This window comes from Heteronotia binoei, chromosome 16, assembly GCF_032191835.1.
Source record: "Heteronotia binoei isolate CCM8104 ecotype False Entrance Well chromosome 16, APGP_CSIRO_Hbin_v1, whole genome shotgun sequence".
Classification (NCBI taxonomy): Eukaryota; Metazoa; Chordata; class Lepidosauria; order Squamata; family Gekkonidae; genus Heteronotia; species Heteronotia binoei.
In genome coordinates, this window is record NC_083238.1 from 60,932,295 (window position 1) to 60,956,443 (window position 24,149).

The 24,149-nt window shown below is 43.8% G+C and overlaps 1 protein-coding gene across 1 annotated transcript in view; it reads left to right on the top strand.

Moving 5' to 3' along the window:
- CPS1 (carbamoyl-phosphate synthase 1) overlaps positions 1 to 21,184 on the top strand; it is a 244,199-nt gene extending 223,015 nt beyond the window's left edge. The window contains 4 exon segments of the mRNA XM_060257389.1: positions 14,884 to 14,943; positions 17,075 to 17,187; positions 19,427 to 19,556; positions 21,086 to 21,184. Of these exon segments, the coding sequence (XP_060113372.1) occupies positions 14,884 to 14,943; positions 17,075 to 17,187; positions 19,427 to 19,556; positions 21,086 to 21,184 (402 nt within the window).
- The last annotated feature ends 2,965 nt before the right edge of the window (positions 21,185 to 24,149 follow it).

The following is a 24,149-nucleotide window of genomic DNA, read 5'->3' on the forward strand; positions in this document are numbered from 1 at the left end:
TAATAGCCACTGATGGACCTCTGCTCCATATTTTTATCTAACCCCCTCTTGAAGGTGGCTATGCTTGTGGCCACCACCACCTCCTGTGGCAGTGAATTCCACATGTTAATCACCCTTTGGGTGAAGAAGTACTTCCTTTTATCCGTTTTAACTTGTCTGCTCAGCAATTTCATTGAATGCCCACGAATTCTTGTATTGTGAGAAAGGGAGAAAAGTACTTCTTTCTCTACTTTCTCCATCCCATGCATTATCTTGTAAACCTCTATCATGTCACCCCGCAGTCAACGTTTCTCCAAGCTAAAGAGCCCCAAGCGTTTCAACCTTTCTTCATAGGGAAAGTGTTCCAGCCCTTTAATAATTCTAGTTGCCCTTTTCTGGACTTTCTCCAATGCTATAATATCCTTTTTGAGGTGCAGCGACCAGAACTGCACACAATACTCCAAATGAGACCACACCATCGATTTATACAGGGGCATTATGATACTGGCTGATTTGTTTTCAGTTCCCTTCGTAATAATTCCCAGCATGTCATCGGCCTTTTTTTTTTTGCAAATGCACACTGTCTTGACATTTTCAGTGAGTTATCTACCACGACCCCAAGATCTCTCTCTTGGTGGGAGTAAAAAGTAAAAGGTGGGAGTTGGAAATACTCAAAGCCTGAAAGGAGAAGAAGATAAGGGGCTAAATTTGAACTTTGTAAACTTAAAAAACAGTGTTAAAAGAATAAAGGAATTTATTGTTTAGTCTATCTGTGGTTGAGGAGGCAGCTCCATCATTACAGATCTGCAGCGTTCACAGTCAACACAGGAAATACGTGAGATTTCTCTACCAGTGAAACGAGATTTGAAGGCAAGAAAAGCAGGAAGTATTGGAGGAAGAAGAAGGAAGTCAACAAAGTAAACAGCCTACTCTAGGATTATAATACCAGAGAGAAATATTGGGGGCCATTGTTGTTGGGAGGACTAAGTTTTAACATTGTTTTTAAAGTGACTGGGACATTAAAAATTGGTGGAGTTAACAAATTTGGCAATTAAAAAATTACTACTGTTGGATAGTAGATAAAAAGACTTGAACTGGTAAAAGGGAAAAAAGAAATTTTTTTTAAAGTGAAGCAAAAGTTGCAACCGCCATTTTGGGAGAAATAAAGGCTTTAAACGTTAATATCTGAGCCTGGGAAGCTCAGAGGATAGCAAAATTGGGTGCATTGGAAAGGGCAAGCTTCACTTTATCACACCTGATGGTTCAAATTTAATTTGGTGAGATCAGAATTTTTGATCTTTTTTTACATTTCAGACCCGAAACAAACTCGTGCTAGGTCGGCTTCAATAGAGAAAATGCAAGCCCAATTAGATGCAATGGAAGCTAGGATAATGAAGGGGGTGAAAGAAATGATAACTGTTTCTAAAAAAGAAATAAGAAAGGATATTGAGGACTCAAAAAAAGAATTAAAAAAAGAAATAGAGACTCTCAGAAATGACACTGTGGTAATAACAAAAAAAGTACAAGAAGTGGAAGAGAGAGTGAAAACACATGACTCCACCTTGTTAAAATTACAAGAAAAAGTGACAATTCATGACTGCAAACTGATGGAAACTCAGATCCGTCTGAGAGGTGTACCTGAAGATGAAGAATCAGACCTGAAAGAATACATAATAAAAATAATTGCAACATTTTTGGAGGAAGATCCTGAAGGGAATAGAAATATGTATGACTATATGTATAGAGTAAATTCACTCTATGCAAAAAAGAACAATCTGCCAAGAGATGTGGTCATAAGATTTATGACAAAAGAAATGGTGGGAAAGATCATGAATAAAAACTTTGAAAAGTCATTGATAGTGGGAGGCAGTAGAGTAAGAATTATGAAAGAACTGCCAAGACAAGTGTTAACTGATAGAAAGGCATATATAAAATTGACAGAAAAATTACGTGACAATGGAATGAGGTAAAGATGGATAATACCTGAAGGTTTGAGCTTTGAACTTCAAGGGGAAAGGATTACAATCACAAATACACAGGAATTGCATAGATTTTATGAAGAAAATAAAGAATTTGCACCATAATGGATTACAAATTGATATCTTGGAATGTAAATGGACTAAATTCACCACAAAAAAGAAAGGCAATGTTTCATTGGATAAAAAAACAAAATTGTAATATAGTATGTTTACAAGAAGTGCATATTAGACAAAAGGATTATAAATTTCTGTGGAATAAACAATTGGGACTAGAATTTTTTGCATTGGCTGAACAGAAGAAGAGAGTAGTCTTTTATATTAAACAAGAATTAGACCCAAAATTGGTATTTAAAGATAAAGAGGGAAGTTATATAGCGGTAGAAATTACTTTGAATGCCAAAAAAACATTGTTGTTGGGACTTTATGCTCCAAATGGTGCTAAAGACATTTTCTTTAAAAATATTACACAACATCTTGATGAAGTCACCTATGAGCAAATTTTATTGATGGGGGACTTTAACGGAACAATTCAGAACACGATAGATAGATCTGGGAAGAAAAAAATGATAAAGAAGGGAAATTGCCAAAGTCTTTTTTTAAATTGGTTAAACAGGAGAGTTTGAAAGATATATGGAGGAAGTTTAATCCTGAAGTACAGGACTATATCTTCTTTTCAGCTAGACGTCTTTCTCTAGAATTGACATGTTGTGGGGTACTAAAGATTTGGGACTTATAACAAAGAAAATAGAGATATTACTTAAAATAGGAGCTGATCATAACCCAATAATGTGGATTATAAAACTGTTGAAAAAGTAAAGAAGATGGAGATTAAATGAAGATTTACTACAAAATAAAGAAATAGTGACATCTCTAGAAAATGAAACCAAAGCATACTTCCAAGTAAATGACAGAGAAGATATAGAATTTCAGACGGTATGGGATGCCTATAACGCAGTAATGAGAGGATTACTAATAACATTGAATAATAAAGACAAGAGAGCAAAAGATAAACAGATGTTGGACATTCAAAATGAAATTAAGAAAAAAGGTGAATTAAGGAAAAGGCCAGGGAAAAAGAAAATTATAAGAGAGATTACAATATTGCAAGCACAAATGAGACATCTGTTAAATAAAGAATTGGAATGGAATTTGAAGAAATTAAAACAGAACTCTTTTGAGGGAGCGAATAAACCTGGAAAATATTTGGCCTGGCAATTGAAGAAAAAGAGAGAAAGTAAAATTATTAATAAAATTGTGGCTGATGGAAGAGAGATGGTAGATCAAGAAGGAATAAAGAGAGAATTTTTAAAATATTATGCTAAACTATTTAAAGGTGTTAAAGTAAAGAAGGAAAAGATGGAAGCGTATTTGCAGAAGATTAAAATAGCACCCTTAACTGATTATATGGAAAAGGTTTTGAATGATCCAATTGAAAAAATAGAAATTGAAGTAGTGATTAATGCAATGAAAATTGGAAAGGCACCTGGACTAGATGGATTTACGGCAAAAATTTTTAAAACGTTTAAAGAAGAATTAATACCGAAACTTCAAAAATTAATGAATGTTATAAGAATAAATGGGAAAATCTCAAATACATGGAAGGAAGCAGTAATTTCGTTGATTCCAAAGGAAGATAGAGACGTCAATAATGTTAAAAGCTATAGACCAATCTCATTATTAAACAATGATTATAAGATATACACAAGAATCTTAGCAGAATGGCTTAAACAATATCTAATAAACTTTATAAAGGAAGACCAAGCAGGTTTTCTCCCTAAAAGGCAAATAAGAGACAATACTAGAACTGTTGTAAATATTGTAGAATACTATGAAAGACATCCAGAGAAGGAAGTTGCATTATTCTTTGCGGACGCAGAGAAAGCTTTTGATAATTTGAATTGGGACTTTATGTTTGCAGTAATGGAGAAAATAAAGTTGGAGGAAAACTTTATAAGAATGATAAAAGCAATTTATACTGAACAACGTGCAAGGTTATGTATAAATGCAGATCTTACAGAAGAAATGACAATCAGCAAAGGTACAAGGCAAGGTTGTCCTTTTTCACCATTGTTGTTTATAATGACTCTTGAAATCTTATTGCTGCAAATACAAGATGATGAAGAAATTGAAGGAACGAGAATTAAAGGATTTTCCTATAAATATAGAGCATTTGCAGATGATATAATGTTTATAAATGAAAATCCTATGCAAGTAACACCTTTGTTGTTAGCAAAAATACAAGATTTTGAAGAATTGGTGGGACTTTATGTTAATAAAGAAAAGTTAAAAAAATTGTGTAAAAATATGCAAGTAAGTAAACAAAAGGAATTGCAGAGATTAATGGGATGTGAAATTACCCCTAAAGTAAAATATTTGGGTGTGGAAATAACAATGAAGAATATTGATCTGTTTAAAACAATTATGAAAAGTTACGATGTAAAATGGACGAAGATATGATAAAATGGAAGAAGCTTAATTTGTCATTACTTGGTAGAATAGCTGCAATTAAGATGAACATTTTGCCGAAAATACTGTATTTGTTTCATACTATTCCAATTGTGAAAGACAGTAAACAATTTAATAAACGGCAAAGAAAGATTTCAGAATTTGTATGGGCCGGGAAAAAACCAAGAATTAAAATGAAACTTTTAACAGATGCTAAAGAAAGAGGAGGATTTCAACTACCAGATTTAAGATTACATCATGGAAGCAGTTTGTCTAGTGTGGATAAAAGATTGGGTGATGCTGTTGAATAAAAAAACTTTTAACGTTGGAAGGTCATGGAAATAAATTCGGCTGGCATGCTTATATGTACTATGAAAAGAAAAAGTTGGATGTTTTTTTTAGTACTTCTACTAAATATTTGGATGAAGTACAAGAAATATGGCAATGAGAGAAAACCACTATGGATAGTGCCAGCAGAAGTAATAAGAATAATAGCTGAGACAAGAGAGGATAAAGGGATGTCATATAATCAATTACTAAAAATACAAAGCGGTAAAATAGAATTGAAAACTGCTGAAGAGTTGAATAATAAATATGATTGGTTTCAAATGCAACAAATAAAAAGTTGGTGGGAAAGCGATGTTAAAACTGAAGGAATAAGACGAGAACAAACAGAAATGGAAAAAGTTCTGCTTGAATATAATGAAAAATTAATTTCGAAAATCTATAAATTACTTTTAAAATGGTCTACGGAAGATGAAGTAGTGAAATCTCAAATGATGAAGTGGGCAGTTAATGTAAATAAAGAAATACAGATGGACACATGGAATATTTGTGGAAGAACTCTATGAAACTCTCAACATGTCAGTGTATTAAAGAAAATTGTTTTAAGATGATGTACAGATGGTATATGACTCCTAAAAAGTTGGCAAAGATAAACAATAAGATGCCAGATAGATGTTGAAAATGTAAAAAAACATGAAGGTTCTTTCTACCATATGTGGTGGACTTGTGAAAGAGCGAAAAAGTATTGGCAGATGATTCAACAAGAGATTTCTAGATCTTGGGATACAAATTTAACAAAGTTGCAGAGACTTTTCTGTTGGGAAAAATTTCCCAGAAGAAGATAGGACTTTAATCTGGTACTTGCTCTCAGTTGCTAGGACATTGTATGCGCAGTTGCGGAAGCAAGAAAAAATACCAGAGAAATGGGATTGGATTGTAAAAGTTATGACATGAAGTGAAATGGACAAGTTAACAAGAACCTTAGAGACTATGATTTAGAAGTATGTAAGATGGAGTGAAAAAGTTCAGAAGATACGTAGAAAAAGAGAGGAAAATAAAAGGACATTGGACAATTTTTGATAATGACTAAGTATAAGAGGGAGGAGGATATTAATTTTGGTTCTTATTAATTAAGGGTACCTTTAATATTAAGATTTTAAGTATATAACACCAGCGGGGGTCAAGTAACGGGGGGAGGGGTGGGTAGAAAGTAATATATGGGATAGATTAAAAAAGTAATTATTAATGATGTAAGAAATTGAAATTTATTACCATATGTTACTAATAAAATTGTTTGAAAACAAAATTCTCCATTATACCCTATGGGAATTGGTCTCCATGGGGAAAAATGCAGTGCCCAGCAGACATTTCCTCTCCCCCCCTCCCCGCTTTCTGATGACCCCTGAATTGGGGGAGGGACTCCAAACCAGGGGATCCCCTGCCCCCACCTGGGGATTGGCAAACCTATTTATATATTGACTCATCATACATGTGGAAGAAGAGTGCTGTTGTGAATGGAGGACTGGGGAATACGCTGGTCCAAATTCCTCCATAGCTACATGTCACCAAGTTGCAATGGATTTAGGGCGATCCAGAACCTCTAAATTTTATTGTGTTCTTCTCTTAAATCACCCCCCCCCCCAAAAAAAAACCACCCTTGCTTCTGGGCTTCATTGTTCAAGCCCCCTGTGAGAATTTTGCTGAACTCTAGATTCTGAGAAACTTTCTAATATTTTTCCTCACACTAAAAAGGGGGAAATAACCCAAACATATCAAGCAGACAGATGGAAATCTTTTTCTTGCCACTGAGTAATTTTAAAAGTACAATGTGAATAAGGTTATATTAGGACAATGATAATTCAACCAGCATTTTACGGTAGATGCTGAGCTGATATAATTTAATATACCTTCCGGTGATGTTAGGGGTGTGGGGCACATGCAAATAAATTATGCAAATTTAATAAGCTCCAGCATCTCTTTTTCTACAAAAATGACCCCTGGTGAAACCCACTCTGTTCTTCCTGTGGGGTCCCTTCGGCATCTCCCAGAAAGCTGTTCCTGTGTCTGCTATAGGGCTCTGTTGTGGTCTTCTCCACTGAGCAGTGCCAGATAAAACCCTGTGGAGACCCTTAAGCAGTCAAAATCTCAGGACCCCCTCACAAATTATCTCAGGGTTGGAACACCCGCCCCACCTTCTCAAAAGCCCCTTTGACAAAGCCTGCGGGAGAGAGGCCAACTTGCAACAACACCAACAGCAGCTGCACACCAGGCAAGCTGGGCAAAGAGCAGCTCAGTTGCTGGCTGCGCATGCAGACTGGGAAGGTTGCAAGCAGGGGGAAAACCTGGGGGGGGGGGAGGCTGGCTCGGGCCCCTAAAAGTGTGGGAGCCCCTAGGCCGGTGCCTATTCAGCCTATTGTTAATCCGGCCCTGCCACTGAGCAGATGGTGCAGGCGAAATACGAACTACTATGGAAGAGGTCCATAAATCACGTGGAGGTGCTGTGCTTGACCTGCGAGGAGACGGCCAGCAAATTGCAGGTCCTCGAGGATAATCCCCTCGACTGATGATGAATGAGCTCTTCGTGTCTTCCTTCTCCTCTGGTGAGGAGTCCTTAGGTCAGGGTGAAGGGGAACGAATGCCATTATTGGAGGTCAGCAGCATTATGAACTTCCAGGATTTCTGTTTACACATTACTCCCCTTTCTGATTAACTGTTGCAGGGAGAGGGGGGGAGACCATCCCCTTTGAAGAAAGGTGCGGTTTTCTTTCTTCTTAAAAAACAAAACCGTTCTGGTATATTGAAGAACAGAAGCGACAATTTAGTAGGACTCTGGAAAACCTGGTAGGGTTCTATTTGGGGTTAGAGGGCTGGACTGCAGCTTGGGAGATCTGTGGTGGAATGTTTGCCTGGGGTTAGGGTGGCCAGCCTCCAGGTAGGGACTGGAGATCTCGGAGAATTACAACTGAGCTCCAGGTAAGAGCCAGAATCCAGAAGCACCTTAAAGACTGGTGACCTTTGTGGCAGGACGGAGCTTTCGTGAGTCACTGGCTCACTTCTTCAGGACACAGTTAGATTGTCTGGGTAGAATGGAGCCCCTCTGTCCTTATATCAAGACACAATATATATATGTCCTTATACAAGGTCGTTTTGTAGAAAAGCAGGTGGTGGAGCTCATTAGCATGACTCATTAGCATATGCTGCCCTCCCCCTCCCCCAAGCCAAAAGCAACCCAGCACAAGAAAAGGAAAGCCCCGGGTGAGTGAAGCCTGCTTGGGCTGGCTAGAGATCCAGCCAGCCCAAGCAGGCCTCTCTCACCTGGGGCTCTCCTGGGCCTCCCCCCACCCAGTCAAAAGGCCAGCAAGTCACCCACTGCCCAAAATCACATAAGAAGTGGAGAAAGGGTGGCATGGGCTTCTCCAGGGGTTAATGTGAGGGCTGCTGGGGACGTGGCAAAGCATCCTGGTGGCTAACTGGTTGCCCCTCTCTCCTAATCCAGGGATTGTTATGCAGCTGCACCTGCTGTTCAATGGACAAGGAAGGTGGGGAGGAGCAGGGGCCGTAAGAAATGTTCAGGAGCTGTGCTCCTGTGAGCTCCTGCGAATTCAAGGCCTGTCTTATATCAAAATATATTTTGATTATATATTTGAAAATATATTTTGATTATATATTAAAATATATATTTTGATTATGAGCCCCGTGGCGCAGAGCCGTAAGCTGCAGTACTGCATTCAAGCTCTCTGCTCATGACCCGAGTCAATCCCAGTGGAAGCTGGGTTCAGGTAACCAGTTCAAGGTTGACATCACCTCCATCCTTCCAAGGTTGGTCAAAATGAGTACTCAGCTTGCTGGGGGAAAGTGTAGATGACCGGAAGGCAATGGAAAACCACCCTGTTAAAAAATCTGCCTGAAATGTGATGCGATGTCACTCCAGAGTCGGAAACGACTGGTGCTTTCGCAGGGGACTTTGTTGTTCAGTCGCACAGTCAAGTCTGACTCTTTGTGACCCCATACACCAAGTTATGCCAGGGGACTACCTTTACCCTTTTCAATATGACAGAGGGACTACATTCTAGCTGTATCTTTGGGAAGAAATGCAGGGTATAACTGAAACAAATAAGTATACTTTGGTGGCATTGACCAGTCTTATGGACATCATTGTTACTGAAGAACATACTTGCCCCCTTGAGTCCTATCCAGTCTGGATAACACGCTAGAGCAAGGGTGTCTGGTGGGGCTTGAAAGGACTCTCACAGCAGCTGCTCTTTCAAGGACAACCTCGGCCAGAGCTATGGCTGACCCAAGTGCCATTTCAGCAGGTGCAAGTGGAGGAGTGGGGAATCAAACCTGGTCACCCCCAGATGGCTCCTATCAGGCCTGCGAAATTTCACTGCCATCGCTTCCTTCTCTCTGTTCTCTTACTTCCTTCTGCATCACAGCTTGCTTTGCCAGGCTTGCTCATTCGCACAGGAGCTACAGAGCAAGCGTTTGTTTTCTTCATTGGCTGACCAGCACACGAAGCAACTTATGTACAAAAGTTCGCAATGCCCAGCCGTTTCCATGTTTTCCCCTGGGTCTTAGGCTCAAAGCACTGACCATGAGATTTCTGTAATGAATGTCCATAAATCAAAAGTAGCTTTGTAACTGACAGGCACATACTTGAACATCTGAGCAGCATACTCAAGCTTGCAACAGCACAGACATTGTCTCCAGATTTTATGCATTATTCAGAGCAAGAGGCGTCAATTATCAAAACTGTTAAATAAAATATTGCAAGAGTGCTAATCTACCTGGCATTACATTTTATGACACACATGGCCCAGCCTGACAAGGGTCTTTTTTATGTCAGATCCGGTCCTCGTAACAAATGAGTCCGACTCTCCTGCCCTAGAACTTCCACGTCCAAAAAAGAGCTCTTCAAAAGTGATACTGTGCCAGGAAGTTCTGATGACTCTGTTTTGTTAGAAAAAAGAGAGAGGGGGGAGGAAATAAACCTTTAGGATGCTAATGAAAGGGCTTCGGCTGGCGCTCTGCAGTTTCTATTAAACAGCATTAGCTGAATACTTCCTTTCATTCCCTTTCCTGATTGGGCTATTTAGTAATCCTTGTTGGGGAAAGAGCATCTGCCTTACATCTGTGGTGCAGAAATGCTGAGCATCCTAAAATGGCAAGAGCATTCAAGGAGGGCTTTATTTTGGGATTGCAGCTAATACAGACAATTTTTTCCTTGTGGCGACCTCAACCTTGGGTTGCGGGTATTCCGTAGAGCCTGGTATATGTCTTTGTGGCACTTTTTCTGTCTTGTGTAGTGTGAAGTTCAGAGTTGCCCTTGAAGGTTCCGTTGCATTGAAGAAAAGAGCACTAGGGGCTAACACAAAAGCCTGCAAGTTAACTTACTTGGTTACTTGAGAGCCAGTTTAGTGTAGTGGTTAAGTGTGTGGCCTCTTATCTGGGGAGAACCAGGTTTGATTCCCCACTCCTCCACTTGCAGCTGCTGGAATGGAGGAGCTTTTGTGAGTGGTGTCTCATAATAGCTCAGCCCCTGCCACAAACGAGAGCCAGCTTGGTGTGGTTAAGTGCGTGAACTCTTATCTGGGAGAACCGGGTTTGATTCCCCACTCCTCCACTTGCAGCTGCTGGAATGGCCTTGGGTCAGCCATAGCTCTCGCAGGAGTTTGTCCTTGAAAGAACCAGTTTGGTGTAGTGGTGAAGTGTGTGGACTCTTATCTGGGAGAACCGGTTTGATTCCCCACTCCTCCACTTGCAGCTGCTGGAATGGCCTTGGGTCAGCCATAGCTCTCGCAGGAGTTGTCCTTGAAAGAACCAGTTTGGTGTAGTGGTGAAGTGTGTGGACTCTTATCTGGGAGAACCGGGTTTGATTCCCCACTCCTCCACTTGCAGCTGCTGGAATGGCCTTGGGTCAGCCATAGCTCTCGCAGGAGTTGTCCTTGAAAGAACCAGTTTGGTGTAGTGGTTAAGTGTGTGGACTCTTATCTGGGAGAAACCGGGTTTGATTCCCACTCCTCCACTTGCAGCTGCTGATGGCCTTGGGTCAGCCATAGCTCTGGCAGAGGTTGTCCTCGAAAGGCAGCTGCTGTGAGAGCCCTCTCCAGCCCCACCCACCTCACAGGTGTCTGTTGTGGTGGGGGAGAAGATATAAGAGATTGTGACTGCTCTGAAACTCTGAGGTTCAGAATATAGATAGAATCATAGAATCATAAAGTTGGAAGGGATCTCCAGGGTCATCTACTCCAGCCACCTGCACAATGCAGGAAACTCACAAACATCTCCCCCTAAATTCACAGGATCTTCATCACTGTCAGATGTCCATCTAGCCTCTGTTTAAAAAAACTCCAAGAAAGGGGAGCCCACAACCTCTTGAGGAGGAAGCCTGTTCCACTGAGGAATCGCTCTAACTGTCAGTAAATTCTTCCTAACGTTGAGCCGGAAACTCTTTTGATTTAATTTCAACCCATTGGTTCTGGTCTACCTTCCAGGGCCACAGAAAACAATTCTACACCATCCTCTATAGGACAGCCCTTCAAGTACTTGAAGATGGTGATCATATCACCACTCAGCCGCCTCCTCTCCAGGCTAAACATGCCCAGCTCCTTCAACCTTTTCTCATAGGACTTGGTCTCCAGACCCCTCACCATCTTCGTCGCCCTCCTCTGGACCCGTTCCAGCTTGTCTATATCCTTCTTAAAATGTGGTGCCCAAAACTGAACACAAGACTCCAGGTGAGGTCTTACCAGAGCAGTGTAAAGCGATACCATCACATCACGTGACGGTAGGGCGGGGTATAAATCCTATATCATCATCTTCTTCTTCTTTTTCTTTGTGCTACTAACTACTTTTTCTCTTTTCAACTGAGGTAGATATCTTCAATCTAGAGCTGTGGGGTGTTCAGTTAGTGGCAGTGCCTGCCCACTGAAAAAGATTCTCTCAGGCAGATTTAAAGAATTTTCACTCTTCTTCAGGGGATTTCCATCACAGATCCATTTAATCCCACTGGCCTAGTGTCTATACATTAATTACTTAGACAGGGGAACTTAACTGATAAACCCACCAGTCTTTAATTCCCACTCCACTTCAACTAACATCTCTCTCTTCCTCATGAAGCCTGAAAACTGAAGCGACATAACCTCTCCCTTTCAGATCTTAAGTGGAGGAGTGGGGAATCAAACCCAGTTCTCCCAGATAAGAGAGCTCTGGCTGACCCAAGGCCATTCCAGCAGGTGCAAGTGGAGGAGTGGGGAATCAAACCCGGTTCTCCCAGATAAGAGAGCTCTGGCTGACCCAAGGCCATTCCAGCAGGTACAAGTGGAGGAGTGGGAAATCAAACCCGATTCTCCCAGATAAGAGAGCTCTGGCTGACCCAAGGCCATTCCAGCAGGTACAAGTGGAGGAGTGGGAAATCAAACCCGGTTCTCCCAGATAAGAGAGCTCTGGCTGACCCAAGGCCATTCCAGCAGGTGCAAGTGGAGGAATGGTGAATCAAACCCGGTTCTCCCAGATAAGAGAGCTCTGGCTGACCTAAGGCCATTCCAGCAGGTGCAAGTGGAGGAGTGGGGAATCAAACTTGGTTCTCCCAGATAAGAGAGCTATGGCTGTCCCAAGGTCATTCCAGCAGCTGCAAGTGGAGGAGTGGGGAATCAAACCTGGTTCTCCCAGATAAGAGAGCTATGGCTGACCCAAAGCCATTCCAGCAGCTGCAAGTGGAGGAGTGGGGAATCAAACCCGGTTCTCCCAGATAAGAAAGCTCTGGCTGACCCAAGGCCATTCCAGCAGGTGCAAGTGGAGGAGTGGGGAATCAAACCCGGTTCTCCCAGATACGAGTCCATGTATTTAACCACTACACCAAACTGGTAGCTGTAAAAAGGCTTTTTCTGTGGTGGTTCCTCATTTAAAGTACCCAGTGGAGGTTCTTTAACTGAGGGTGTTTTTTGAAAAAAAACAGGTGAATATTCAAACACTGTCTTTTTAATGGTACATGCGGTGTGAGGGATATCTTTTCTAAAATAAGTAAGTGTAGATTTTGGGTTTCCCCGCAGCAAAAGTATTCGGCGGGGGATGGCGGGATATAAAAATAAATTTACTTTACTTTACTTACTTTACTCCCCCTTGCCTTCAAATTCCACTGAGGACTAGTATTGCCGGCGTTCGATAAAAGTAGCAGGTTGAGGAAATTCTCTGCCACTTTTAGTATTAACTGAATTGGTTCGGCTCCATAAAAATGAATGCCTTATGCATCAGCCAAGGGGTTGAGTCTGTATTCAAAGTGTAATTATACAATTGTATGAAAACATGTTACAGGAAATGAGGAAATCCATTTTGAAATTGAACTCTTTGATAGTTGGCGGTAAATAAGCACGCCGGTGACTCTTTACTTCTTCGCTGCAAACCGTTTTCTTGCCCAGGTTCTTTCAATCAGCTTTTACATCTGTGGCAGCCCGGATGGATGTTGACAGCTGTAATTTCTTTTCTAGGAGAGCTTGTTTTGTGTGTCACGAATGCTCAGTAACATGTTTGATAGAAGTTTATAATGCTGTTGCGAGAGCCGGCACCTCTCGACAGGAGGCAGAACAATTCCGTAGCTACGGAGCTGCCAGCCCCATCATGGTAGATATTTGTATTTTCTATTCAGCATAGAGAACCCAGACTTGGCTTTCCTTGAAGTTCTTGCTGCCGTCTGTAGAGCTGGAAGCCATAGTTTTATCCATTTTCCAAGTCAAAGCCTTCTTGCATGGTCAATGAGCAGGATTTCTGCCAATATTGGATAAACATCTGGACAGAGGTCCATCAGGGGCTATTAGCCACAGTGTATTGATGGAACTCTCTGTCTGGGGAAGTGATGCTCTGTATTCTTGGTGCTTGGGGGGCACAGTGGGAGGGCCTCTAATGTCTTGGCCCCACTTTTGGACTTCCTGATGGCACCCAGGTTTTGTTGGCCGCTGTGTGACACAGAGCATTGGACTGGATGGGCCACTGGCCTGATCCAAGATGGCTTCTCTTATGTTCTTATGGGATTGCATCCATAGATCTAAGTGGGGAAATGGTTTTATGAAATCCCAACCATTGGCTAGTCAGAAGTAAGGGGACAACTAAATGTTGGAGGGAGATCTGACTCATGAAATATCATACCCCAAAAAACTTGGGGGTCTCAGTGGGGCTACTGGACTTGAATTGAGCTGTTCTACTCCAGACCAAGATGGCTGCCCTCTGGAACTAAAATATGGACACTCGTTTTCACTTGAAGGTCATCTGCAATCATTTATCTGATGGCTGCTAATCTTCATACGCTGCTTGTTGATTATCCAAAGTGCTTTCTGAGGGGCAGGCTGTGTGTGAAATTGTGGGATCCATGACTGAATTCCATAATTCAATTCACCCACAAAAACCTCTCCAGCTCTCAGGGGCCATAGAAGTGTGAATTGTTCGCCTCGTTTCATGTATGGTGGCTTCTAGTTCAGAATCAAAATTTGTTCTGATACTCTTGTCTGAACTCTGATTTTTTTTTTAAAAAAAAGAAAAGAAACAAGTTTCTAGTTCTCATGGTAATGGAGAAACATTTGCCCATTGTTTTACAGTACTTCTAAATGTTTCAAAACCAAGTGGACTTTCCATTCAGCACAACTTGGACCTAACTTTCTCCCTCCGTTGTCACCTAAACCCTGGCAACAAACTGAAGCATAAGTCCAAATTCTGACACCCCCCCCCCAAAAAAAAAGTAATTACTTTGTTAATGAGGAGTACATTTCCTCAGATTCGACCGTCATGCACAATTCGTCATCACTGCAAAATTTCATTCCAAATTTTTGATATTTTGTAGTCCAGTAGTCCATACTCTCTGGCTATAAGGCCCTGATTGGTCACAAACTGTGTTAAACCCTAGGAAATCCAGCTTATTGGTGAGATATGGACTCCAGTTTCATGGCAAACAATGGCTCTGAAGCTCGTTAATCTAAAATAACTTGCCAACGACAATAAAGCTCGTGCCCTTTATAGCTTTCTGTGACATTCACTTTCAAGAAGAGGGCAATGTCTAACGCGGAGGTTTACTACATGCCTAACTATAATAGCAGAGCTTTACTGTGTGTGATGAAAAATCCACTGTGCAAACAGGTGCGCCTAAAAAAGGGATGTCAATTCTTCACACCTTGGCATTGTGACCCACTTTCCTTCCTTTTTCTTGCAGCATTCCTTCCGTCCGAAATTCCTCCATGAAGCCGGGCGGCTGCAGGAGAAAGGCTTTAAGGTACATGGTTGTATGTATGAAACTTGGAGACCCTCTGTACTGAGAATTAAAAACCACCAAAGCAGCACGATTTTCAAAATCTTACAGGGATTTGCCTCTCTATATTAAAAGGAATCACTGGTTGACACACGCAGCGTGGGAGTCGCTCTGTCACTTATCTTTTAGCAGCGAGAGAGATGCCCCACGCAAAACCTGCTTATTGGAGACTGACAAGATAGAGAACGGGGGAGGGCAATGAAAGCAACAGCCTCAGGGTCTCCTTAGCTCCCGAGTCCGTCTTCCTCTGCACCATCGAATCGATGAAATCATGGTGTCAACCTGCAACATCCTCCAGGCCTGTGCCTCATCTCTGGCTTTTTTTTGTTTGAGGCAGGAAAGATCACTACATGTGAGAACCTGCTGAGCATTTTAGTTTACCGGAAGAGAAGGGGCTGGTGTGCAAAGGGAACAGCCGTACTGTCTCTATACTGTCCATGTTTATCGTTGGATTTTTTGGAAGCTGCAATTTCTGCTCAGTCGGTCAATAACTCTTTATGGACGTGGACTGGAGAAATAAGATAGACATGAGCAGAGCAGTGTTCCCTTTAAGCGGCAGAGTCTTGGGAGCAAAAATTCTACTTTGTGAGCTGCTGGCATTCAGGTTGTGAGCTACTGCTGTATAAATTAGTGTGCTCTGGGGCCATCCTTCCTGAGCTAAGACAAAAATGTGTGCGCTGGAGGCTAAAAAATCTGTGCACTAGCTCACGCTAACTCAGCTTAGAGGGAACACTGGAGCAGAGTGAATATAAGCAGGCCTCATTTTGGGTAGGGACTCTGGAACCTCTAAATTTTATTGTGCTCTTTCTTTCTTGCCCCCCTCCAAAAAAACCCCACTTGCTTCTGGGCTCCATATCCCCTGTGGGAATTTTGCTTGTATCTGTGAATTTAACTATAGTTTGGGACATCTGGGAGAGCCAGTTTGGTGTAGTGGTTAAGTGGGAGGACTCTTATCTGGAAGAACCAGGTTTGATTCCCCACTCCTCCACTTGCAGCTGCTGGAATGGCCTTGGGTTAGCCATAGCTCTTGCAGGAGTTGTCCTTGAAAGAGCCAGTTTGGTGTAGTGGTTAAGTGCATGGAGTCTTATCTGGGAGAACCAGGTTTGATTCCCCACTCCTCCACTTGCACCTGCTGGAATGGCCTTGGGTTAGCCATAGCTCCTGCAGGAGTTGTCCTTGAAAGAGCCAGTTTGGTGTAGTGGTTAAGTGCATGGAGTCTTATCTGGGAGAACCAGGTTTGATTCCCCACTCCTCCACTTGCACCTGCTGGAGTGGCCTTGGGTTAGCCATAGCTCCTGCAGGAGTTGTCCTTGAAAGAGCCAGTTTTGTGTAGTGGTTAAGTGTGTGGACTCTTATCTGGGAGAACCAGGTTGAATTCCCCACTCCTCCACTTGCACCTGCTGGAATGGCCTTGGGTCAGCCACAGCTCTCGCAGGAGTTGTCCTTGAAAGGGCAGCTGCTGCGAGAGTCCTCTCAGCCCCACCCACCTCACAGGGTGTCTGTTGTGGGGGGAGAAGATATAGGAGATTGTAAGCCGCTCTGAGACTCTGATTCAGAGAGAAGGGCGGGGTATAAATCTGCACTCGCCGTCATCATCTTCTTCTTCTCATTTTGCCAAAATATGTGCACAATCAAAAGCAGCTTATGATTTCCGCCTGTGGAGAAGGAGATAAGAACATAAGAACATAAGAGAAGCCATGTTGGATCAGGCCAACGGCCCATCAAGTCCAACACTCTGTGTCACACAGTGGCAAAAAAAATTTATACACACACACACTGTGGCTAATAGCCACTGATGGACCTCTGCTCCATATTTTTATCTAACCCCCTCTTGAAGGTGGCTATACTTGTGGCCGCCACCACCTCCTGTGGCAGTGAATTCCACATGTTAATCACCCTTTGGGTGAAGAAGTACTTCCTTTTATCCGTTTTAACCTGTCTGCTCAGAGATGTATGGGGCCTAAACATTTAAGTCAATACGATACATTTTCTTGACGTCGCCAGACATGTGGACGAGACTCGCAGAAAACAAAGCCAGCGCCAGGGCGTTATTAGGGAGGAGTTAAGTGCTGAAGGATTTTTCTCCCCCCTGTAGCTTTACGCATCAGAAACGACATCTCAGTGGCTCAACGCCAATGGCATCGCAGCGTCCCCCGTGGCGTGGCCATCCCAGGAAAGCCAGAGCTCCACACTCCCTTCAGCTAGACAGTAAGTGTTTCAGCTAGTTTACAGTGAATGAAGGGACTTTATTGGGGGGTGGGGGGTGGGGAGTGGGGACGCTTAGCATCTGGGCAAGTCCCAGATCGGATCCCTGGCCCTCCTTCCAGCTGGAGATGTCACTTCTCTTTGGCACACAAGAGCCCTTTCAAACAATATCCCTGTGGATTCATTTGCTAGTTTAGGCGAGGATATGACCCGGGCAGATCCAAACTGTGTACCATTACAACAGTACCATTAGAACGAGGGCCCTTTTTTGAGCAGGAACGCAATTCCAGCTGGCTTGGCGTCAGGGGTTGTGGCTTAATGTGCAATTGAGTTCCTGCTGGACTTTTTCTTCTTTAAAAAGCCCTGGTTAGCAGGGGTCGCTTTGTAGAAAAAGAGGCGGTGGAGTTCATCCAGGAATTGTTATGCAGCTGCACCTACTATTCAATGGGCAAGGTGGGGAGGAGGAGGGGGAACCTTCAGAAAGGTTCAGGAGTTGTGCTCCTGTGAGCTCTTGCTGAATCCGAAGCCTGCTGGTTAGAACGGTTCTTTGGTGGAACAGGCTTCCTTGAGAGGTGGTGGGCTCTCCTTCTTTGGAGGTTCTCAAGCTGAGACAAGATGGCCACCTGAATGCAATGTGAATTCTGCGAACTTACGCAGATCCTGAGCGGGAGGGCAGGAAGGGCTGCATCAGGGCTTCGTTCTCGTGGCCCCGTCTTACACGCCCAGGGAAATGCTGGTTGCCACTTTGAGGTCAGGAAGCAATTTTTCTCCAGGGATCCCGGAGGGTTTTTCACCATCTTCTATTCATGGAACAGGGGCCAATGGGGTGTGTGTGGGGGAAGGTATCTGTGAATTTCCTGCATTGTGCAGGGGGTTGGATTAGACGGCCCTGGAGGTCCTTTCCATGATTCTAGGACTCTTCTTCCTCCTCACAAGCTTTTATTTTCATGCTTAGGGAAGCCTTTCAGATGCTCACAGGAGCAAATATTTATTCAAGTGAGGCGGCAGGGGCATCCTTATACCATGGGCAGCTTTTGTCTTAACAGAGAAAGGCATCTGTCGGAGGTAGCCGGCTGAAGGACCAGAGTCGTAATTATCTGGAATATATCACAGCATCCTGATGCTTCCGTACCCTGAGTCAGTAACAACTGAAATAAACCACTGCGTTACTTTTATATTGCAAATAATTGCTCCACAGATATTTCTTATATCCTATTAATGTATTCTTCACCAAAATTCTTACAGATATCCATAAATATAGCACAACTCAAAATACAAATTAATTTCCAATTGCTGTAATGGTACCAAAGTCCACTGTCTGTATCCTTTCATTAATAGACGTGTACAATACCAATAAATGTGCTACTTCTTGCTTGGGTAGCAGTCCGAAATCCAATAGGTTCAGCATGTGCTACTTCTGGTTGGATAGCAGTCTGAAATCCAACAGGTGCAGCGACACAGGTCCTAGGCTCAGTCCATGTTTCATTCCCCCTTCTACTGGCCACTTTTCTTATGTTCTGGAACCTGTGCTTAAGGCGAAAGCTCACATGACATGTTATGTCTCTTCAGTTTGCACGAATGGTTCTCCATTCTGTACCCTGAGTCAGACCATTCTTCCATCTAGCCGGCTATGGCTACGCCTCCAGTTAGGGTCTCCCGCTAGAAACGCTTTCCCCCAACATCTCCCTCTGAGCTCTTTTTTTAACGGGACATCCCAGGGACCGAACCTGGGCAGGTGCATTCTCACTCTCCCACGCGGTTGGATAAAAATGATATCTAGACCTGGATCGAGAGCGATGCTCCCGTTAGCGCGGCTGTCATTTTAACCGCATCCCTCCCCAGCCCCTCTGAGCAGAGGCTCCCTGATCCTATGGATTAGCTTTATCTGCTGCTGTATTAGTGGCGGCTGCGACGAGAGTGAAATCTCGTGCGAGGAAAAAGGGGCGAAATAGGTCTATCGAGCTTAGCGACATCTGCAATCTACTTTAACCCACTGCTAGGCTTCTGTCTCTTACTGTTTGCCGGTGAGATTGGATTTCTTTATCGGGCTTGTAAGCAGGTAGCTTCAAGGTGCTTTAATGCCTTTGGTCCCAACTTGAGAGAGGAAGGAAATTGCCTATGGAGTACAAAAGATACCTGTGCTGATGGAATATTGAAAGAACATGTGTTGGTTTTGATTTCCTGGGCTTTTGTTATTTCCCCCCCCCCCCTCATTCTTACGTTTTGTTTGTTGCATTTCAAGGCTTGTGAAGGAGGGGAGCGTAGACTTGGTCATCCACCTCTCCGAAGACAGCGCACAGTTTGCCCGTGACGATTACCTGATCCGCCGGACGGCTGTTGACAGCGGAATTTCGCTCCTTACTAATTTGCAGGTACCTCTCTCCCCATCTCTGGTTAAGACCCATCTTAAAAACCCTAATTAGCTCTTGACAGCCAGCTGTTTTCATACTGTAGCCAATCTGGCCCATGCTTCGTCAGCTACCTGCCCGGTCTCAGTCGTAGCCCGAACACAGCTTCTTTGTCCTACGTAGGACAGGCAGTTTTTCAGCCAGCTGTCCTAGATGACAGCTGATAGCTCATCATTACCTACAAATATGAACCTTTACCAGTTGCATATGGCCCTGTAGCTACGGGCTGCAGGGGGAGGGGCCTTCTCATTCATGCAGGAAGCTGGTGACTGCTTTTGCTGCCCCTCCCGTGCAACTTAGACCCTCACCAATCAGCTGATCTGTGGGCCCCTTAAATGGCGTGGGAGGGGCAGCGGCTGCTCCCGGGTGCCCCTCCCATGCAATTTAAACCATGTAGGAGGGAGAAGAAGAAGATATTGGATTTATATCCCACCCTATGCTCTGAATCTCAGAGTCTCAGAGCAGCTCACAATCTGGGGGGGTGGGCCTGAGAGAGCTCTTACAGTAGCTGCCCTTTCAAGGACAACCTCTGCCAGTGCTATGGCTGACCCAAGGCCATTCCAGCAGCTGCAAGCGGAGGAGTGGAGAATCAAACCTGGTTCTCTCAGATAGGAGTCTGTGCACTTCACCACTACACCAAACTGGCTAGCAGGAAGGGGCATCTGGGGGTGAGGCCCCCTAAAACTGTTAGGGGGCCAGGGTCCATGGTTATCTACGGACCTGGTTGCATATCGGATCCAGCAGCAGCACATGGTTTGCTGTGGTGTTGTACAGCACCATCCCTCTCCACACACTTAACCACTACTCCAAACTGGCTCTCAGGAAGGAAGGAAGGAAGGAAGGAAGGAAGGAAGGAAGGAAGGAAGGAAGGAAGGAAGGAAGGAAGGAAGGAAGGAAGGAAGGAAACTAAATGGGGAAGGAGGGATGGAGAAGTGGAAAGAAAGCAACTTTAACTTTAAATGCAATCTCCAAGCTGCTGACTGACTTTGCTTGGAGAAGTGATTTGAAGAGACAAATACCTTCTCCAAGCTGGCCAGTGGGGGCTTTGAGAGCCACACAATATGTGTGGAAGAGCCAAATGTGGCTCCTGAGCCACACTTTGGCCACCCCTGTTATACAGTGTTCTGCCATTTCCCTGTGGATCCATGGAGTTTTCCTTCTCCTGACCGCATCTTTGGAGATCCGGGAGCTGATCTCTTGGACATGATCTAACCTAACTTGACCCAGGCTGTAAATCAGAACACCAAATAAGTTGGTTCCCCCCCCCACCCCCAATCTTCTCTGCCCTCAGAGATTGGGTTGGCCGGCAATATAAATCAAGAAGAATTATGCCTTTTTGCCTCAGCAGCGGCATAGCTGCTGCTTGAGATGGAGAAATCTGCATAAGATAAGCCTGCAGACGAAGCCTAATTCACTGCCGTGTCTCCTGCTTTGTTAAATTGGTCTTTGGGGACAATCACTCCACATTCCCTTTTTTTTTTTTCTGGCTTCAGGTGGCAAAACTCTTCACAGAAGCTATCGAGCGCTCCGGAAAACTGGACTGTAAAAGCCTCTTCCACTACAGACAGTTCAACACCTGCACAGCGGCATAAAAAAGGGCGCCCCGGCGCAACGTCCCCCAACACTGAAGTGACAATACAAGTCACGAATCCCCCGAATCCCCGTTTTGTGCATTCAGATGTGGATCAGATGTCTTCTGCCTTCTGACTTGAAAGTGACCCACTGAATTTAGTCAGGACACTTCCAAACGCGTGTGGGTACAGTTCTGAAACTGGCTTGTCGTGTGAGAGAATAGCGCCAGGCCTTCATGCTCGCTAGATTGAACATCCTCCCATCAGCTGTTCTCTCAGGCAGATACCACAATATTCCCTTTGAGAACAGACTATGTAAGTACTGTTTACCAGAACCCAATTCAGTTACTCATATTTTACTCCGTTGCCCTACTCTCTGTAAGATACATCAGCAACTTCTTGACTCTGTTATTTCCAGTTTCTCTGCCCCCCCCCCCCCAGGAAAAACTATTCAGTACTTACTCGCTGATAAATGTCCCAGATTGACGGAACTAGTAGCTGAGTATTTGGCCATTGTACTGTAAGGGCTTTATTCCTAGGCATTATATATTCCCCAGAGGGTACTGAGATCTGGATCACAAAACCTATTAGAAATCCCCGGGCCGAGGGAGGCGAGACTGAAGGCTACCAGAGGATGAGCCTTCTCTATTGCGGCCCCCCACTGGTGGAACCAACTCCCTGATGATGTTAGAGCCTTGCGGGACCTTGCCCAATTCCGCAAGGCTTGTAAAACAACACTTTTTCGAATGGCCTTCAGCTAAAGTACAGAGCTGCTTAACATCACGGTATGGAACTTAGCACCAAAACTGTTTTAAAAATTTGTTTAATATTTAAAGAGCAATTGTTAATTTTAATTGATCTTACTGTAATTGTTTTTATTGCTTTATGGTTTTATTGTTCTATTGTGGATTTAATGTTATTGTTAGCCGCCCTGAGCCTGCTTCGGCGGGGAGGGCGGGATATAAATGCGAAAAATAAATAAATAAATAGACCAGGAACATTTGATCAATTTTGCTTTTATGTATTGTTTTTGTGATATCCATTTAACCATTTTTGTATGCTATAACGTTCACTGGACTTTATTTTAATTCTGTCCGTACTTTTACTTCACCCTTTTATGCCATTAAAGGTTCTTGAACTTGAACTCGCGAGAGAATAAAAAGTGCCTGTTACAGTCTTTGTGTCATTTCTGAGCACTGAAATCAGGCCTCGTGATTCTATTTTCTCACGCATTGACTTCTTCAAAGAAAACAAATGGAAGGGATTGGATAATTCAGTGACCAAGGCAAAAAAATAGATGGTAGGTCACAGGGGTGGAATTCTAACAGGAGCTGCTTTGCATATTAGGCCACACACCCCTGATGTAGCCAATCCTCAGAGAGTTTACAGTAGGCTGTGTAAGAAGAGTCCCGTAAGCTCCAAGAGGATTGGTTACATCAGGTGTGTAGCCTAATATGCAAACAAGCTCCTGCTAGAATTCCACCCTGGTAGGTCATGAGGTCTAGCAACATTGCATTATGTTTTAACCAAGTAACCAGAAGTTTTCCCTCCCTCATAATTTCCAGGAAAATGTTGACGCCCTCCGGACAGGAGAAAAAGTTGATTACTCTTTCTGTGGATTCTTGTCTTTGCATCCACGGTCCCCGTTTCCCAATATCTGCCTCCCACCGTGAAGGTCTACTTCAGACCCACCATTTAACTGTCAGATAATCTTCATCCGTTTCCTCTCTACCCCAGCACATTCTGCAGAATCTCCTGCCCTCTCCCTTACAGTAATCAGACTTCCTTTGCTTGATTTACTTCGGTGATATCACAATCACTTGCTACTGAATATGATGAATGTGACAGGGACTCTTTCAAGTAAAGAGAAAGGCAATTCGCAGCTTTCCGGTGACTGCAGATCACAGTAATAAGGCGTCTTTCCCCACTGTTTGTTCTCCATCCTGAATTGACCCTCAGTTTTGAGGTCAGTTTCTACTTTGCTTTGTTACGGGAGTGCCACTGTGAGTCGCTCTTCTGTTTTTCCAGCCCCACAAAATCCACATCAGAAAGCTTAGACTAGAGAACAATGTGACAAAACACTGTGTTGTGTCCAAGCCTTGAATTCAGCAGGAGCTCACAGGTGTGCAGCTCCTGAACCTTTCTGATGCCCTCCCTCCTCCCCACCTACCTTGTCCATTGACTAGTAGGTGCAGCTGCATAACAATCCCTGGATTAGAAGAGTGGGCAGCCAGCCAGCCACCAGGGGCTTTGCCACACCCCCGGCAGCCCTCATTAACCCCTGGAGAAGCCCATGCCACCCTTTCTCCACTTCTTATGTGATTTTGGGCAGTGGGTGACTTGCTGGCCTTTTGACTGGGGGTGATGGTGGCCAAGGAGAGCCCCAGGTGAGCGAGGCCTGCTTGGACTGGCTGGATCTCTAGCCAGCCCAAGCAGGCCTCACTCACCCAGGGGTCTCCTTTTTTGCATCGGGTTGCTTTTGGCTGGTGGGGTGGTGGTGGCATATGCTAACGGGTTATGCTAATGAGCTCCACCACCTATTTTTCTACAAAATGACCCCTGGTTGCGTCACTGCTTTACAAAGACCCATGAGCCAACCTGACCCATTGGGTATCATAAGAATATGACAGAAGCCATGTTGGCTCAGGCCAATGATGCATCCAGTCCAACACTCTGGCCATGCTCACACAGTGCGTTGAGTCCATGTTAAACTGACCCGGTTCTGTTCCGAATATCTTTGTTCCGGATATTATCGTTCAGACTGCCATACTAAAATTCGCATCACTCCGCGGTGAAACCATCTTCTGCTGTCCACATGACAGCACCATGCAGTTCTTTTTTTGTTTGCTTCCCCACTATTATGTGCATAAGAAAACATTATGTGGTTATGCAGTTATGCACATATCGCTAAGTAGTAAAAAAAATGGCAGCCGTAAACCATATGTCTGAGGCTTCTTTTGCTCTGGGACAGCCTTCAGACATCCGG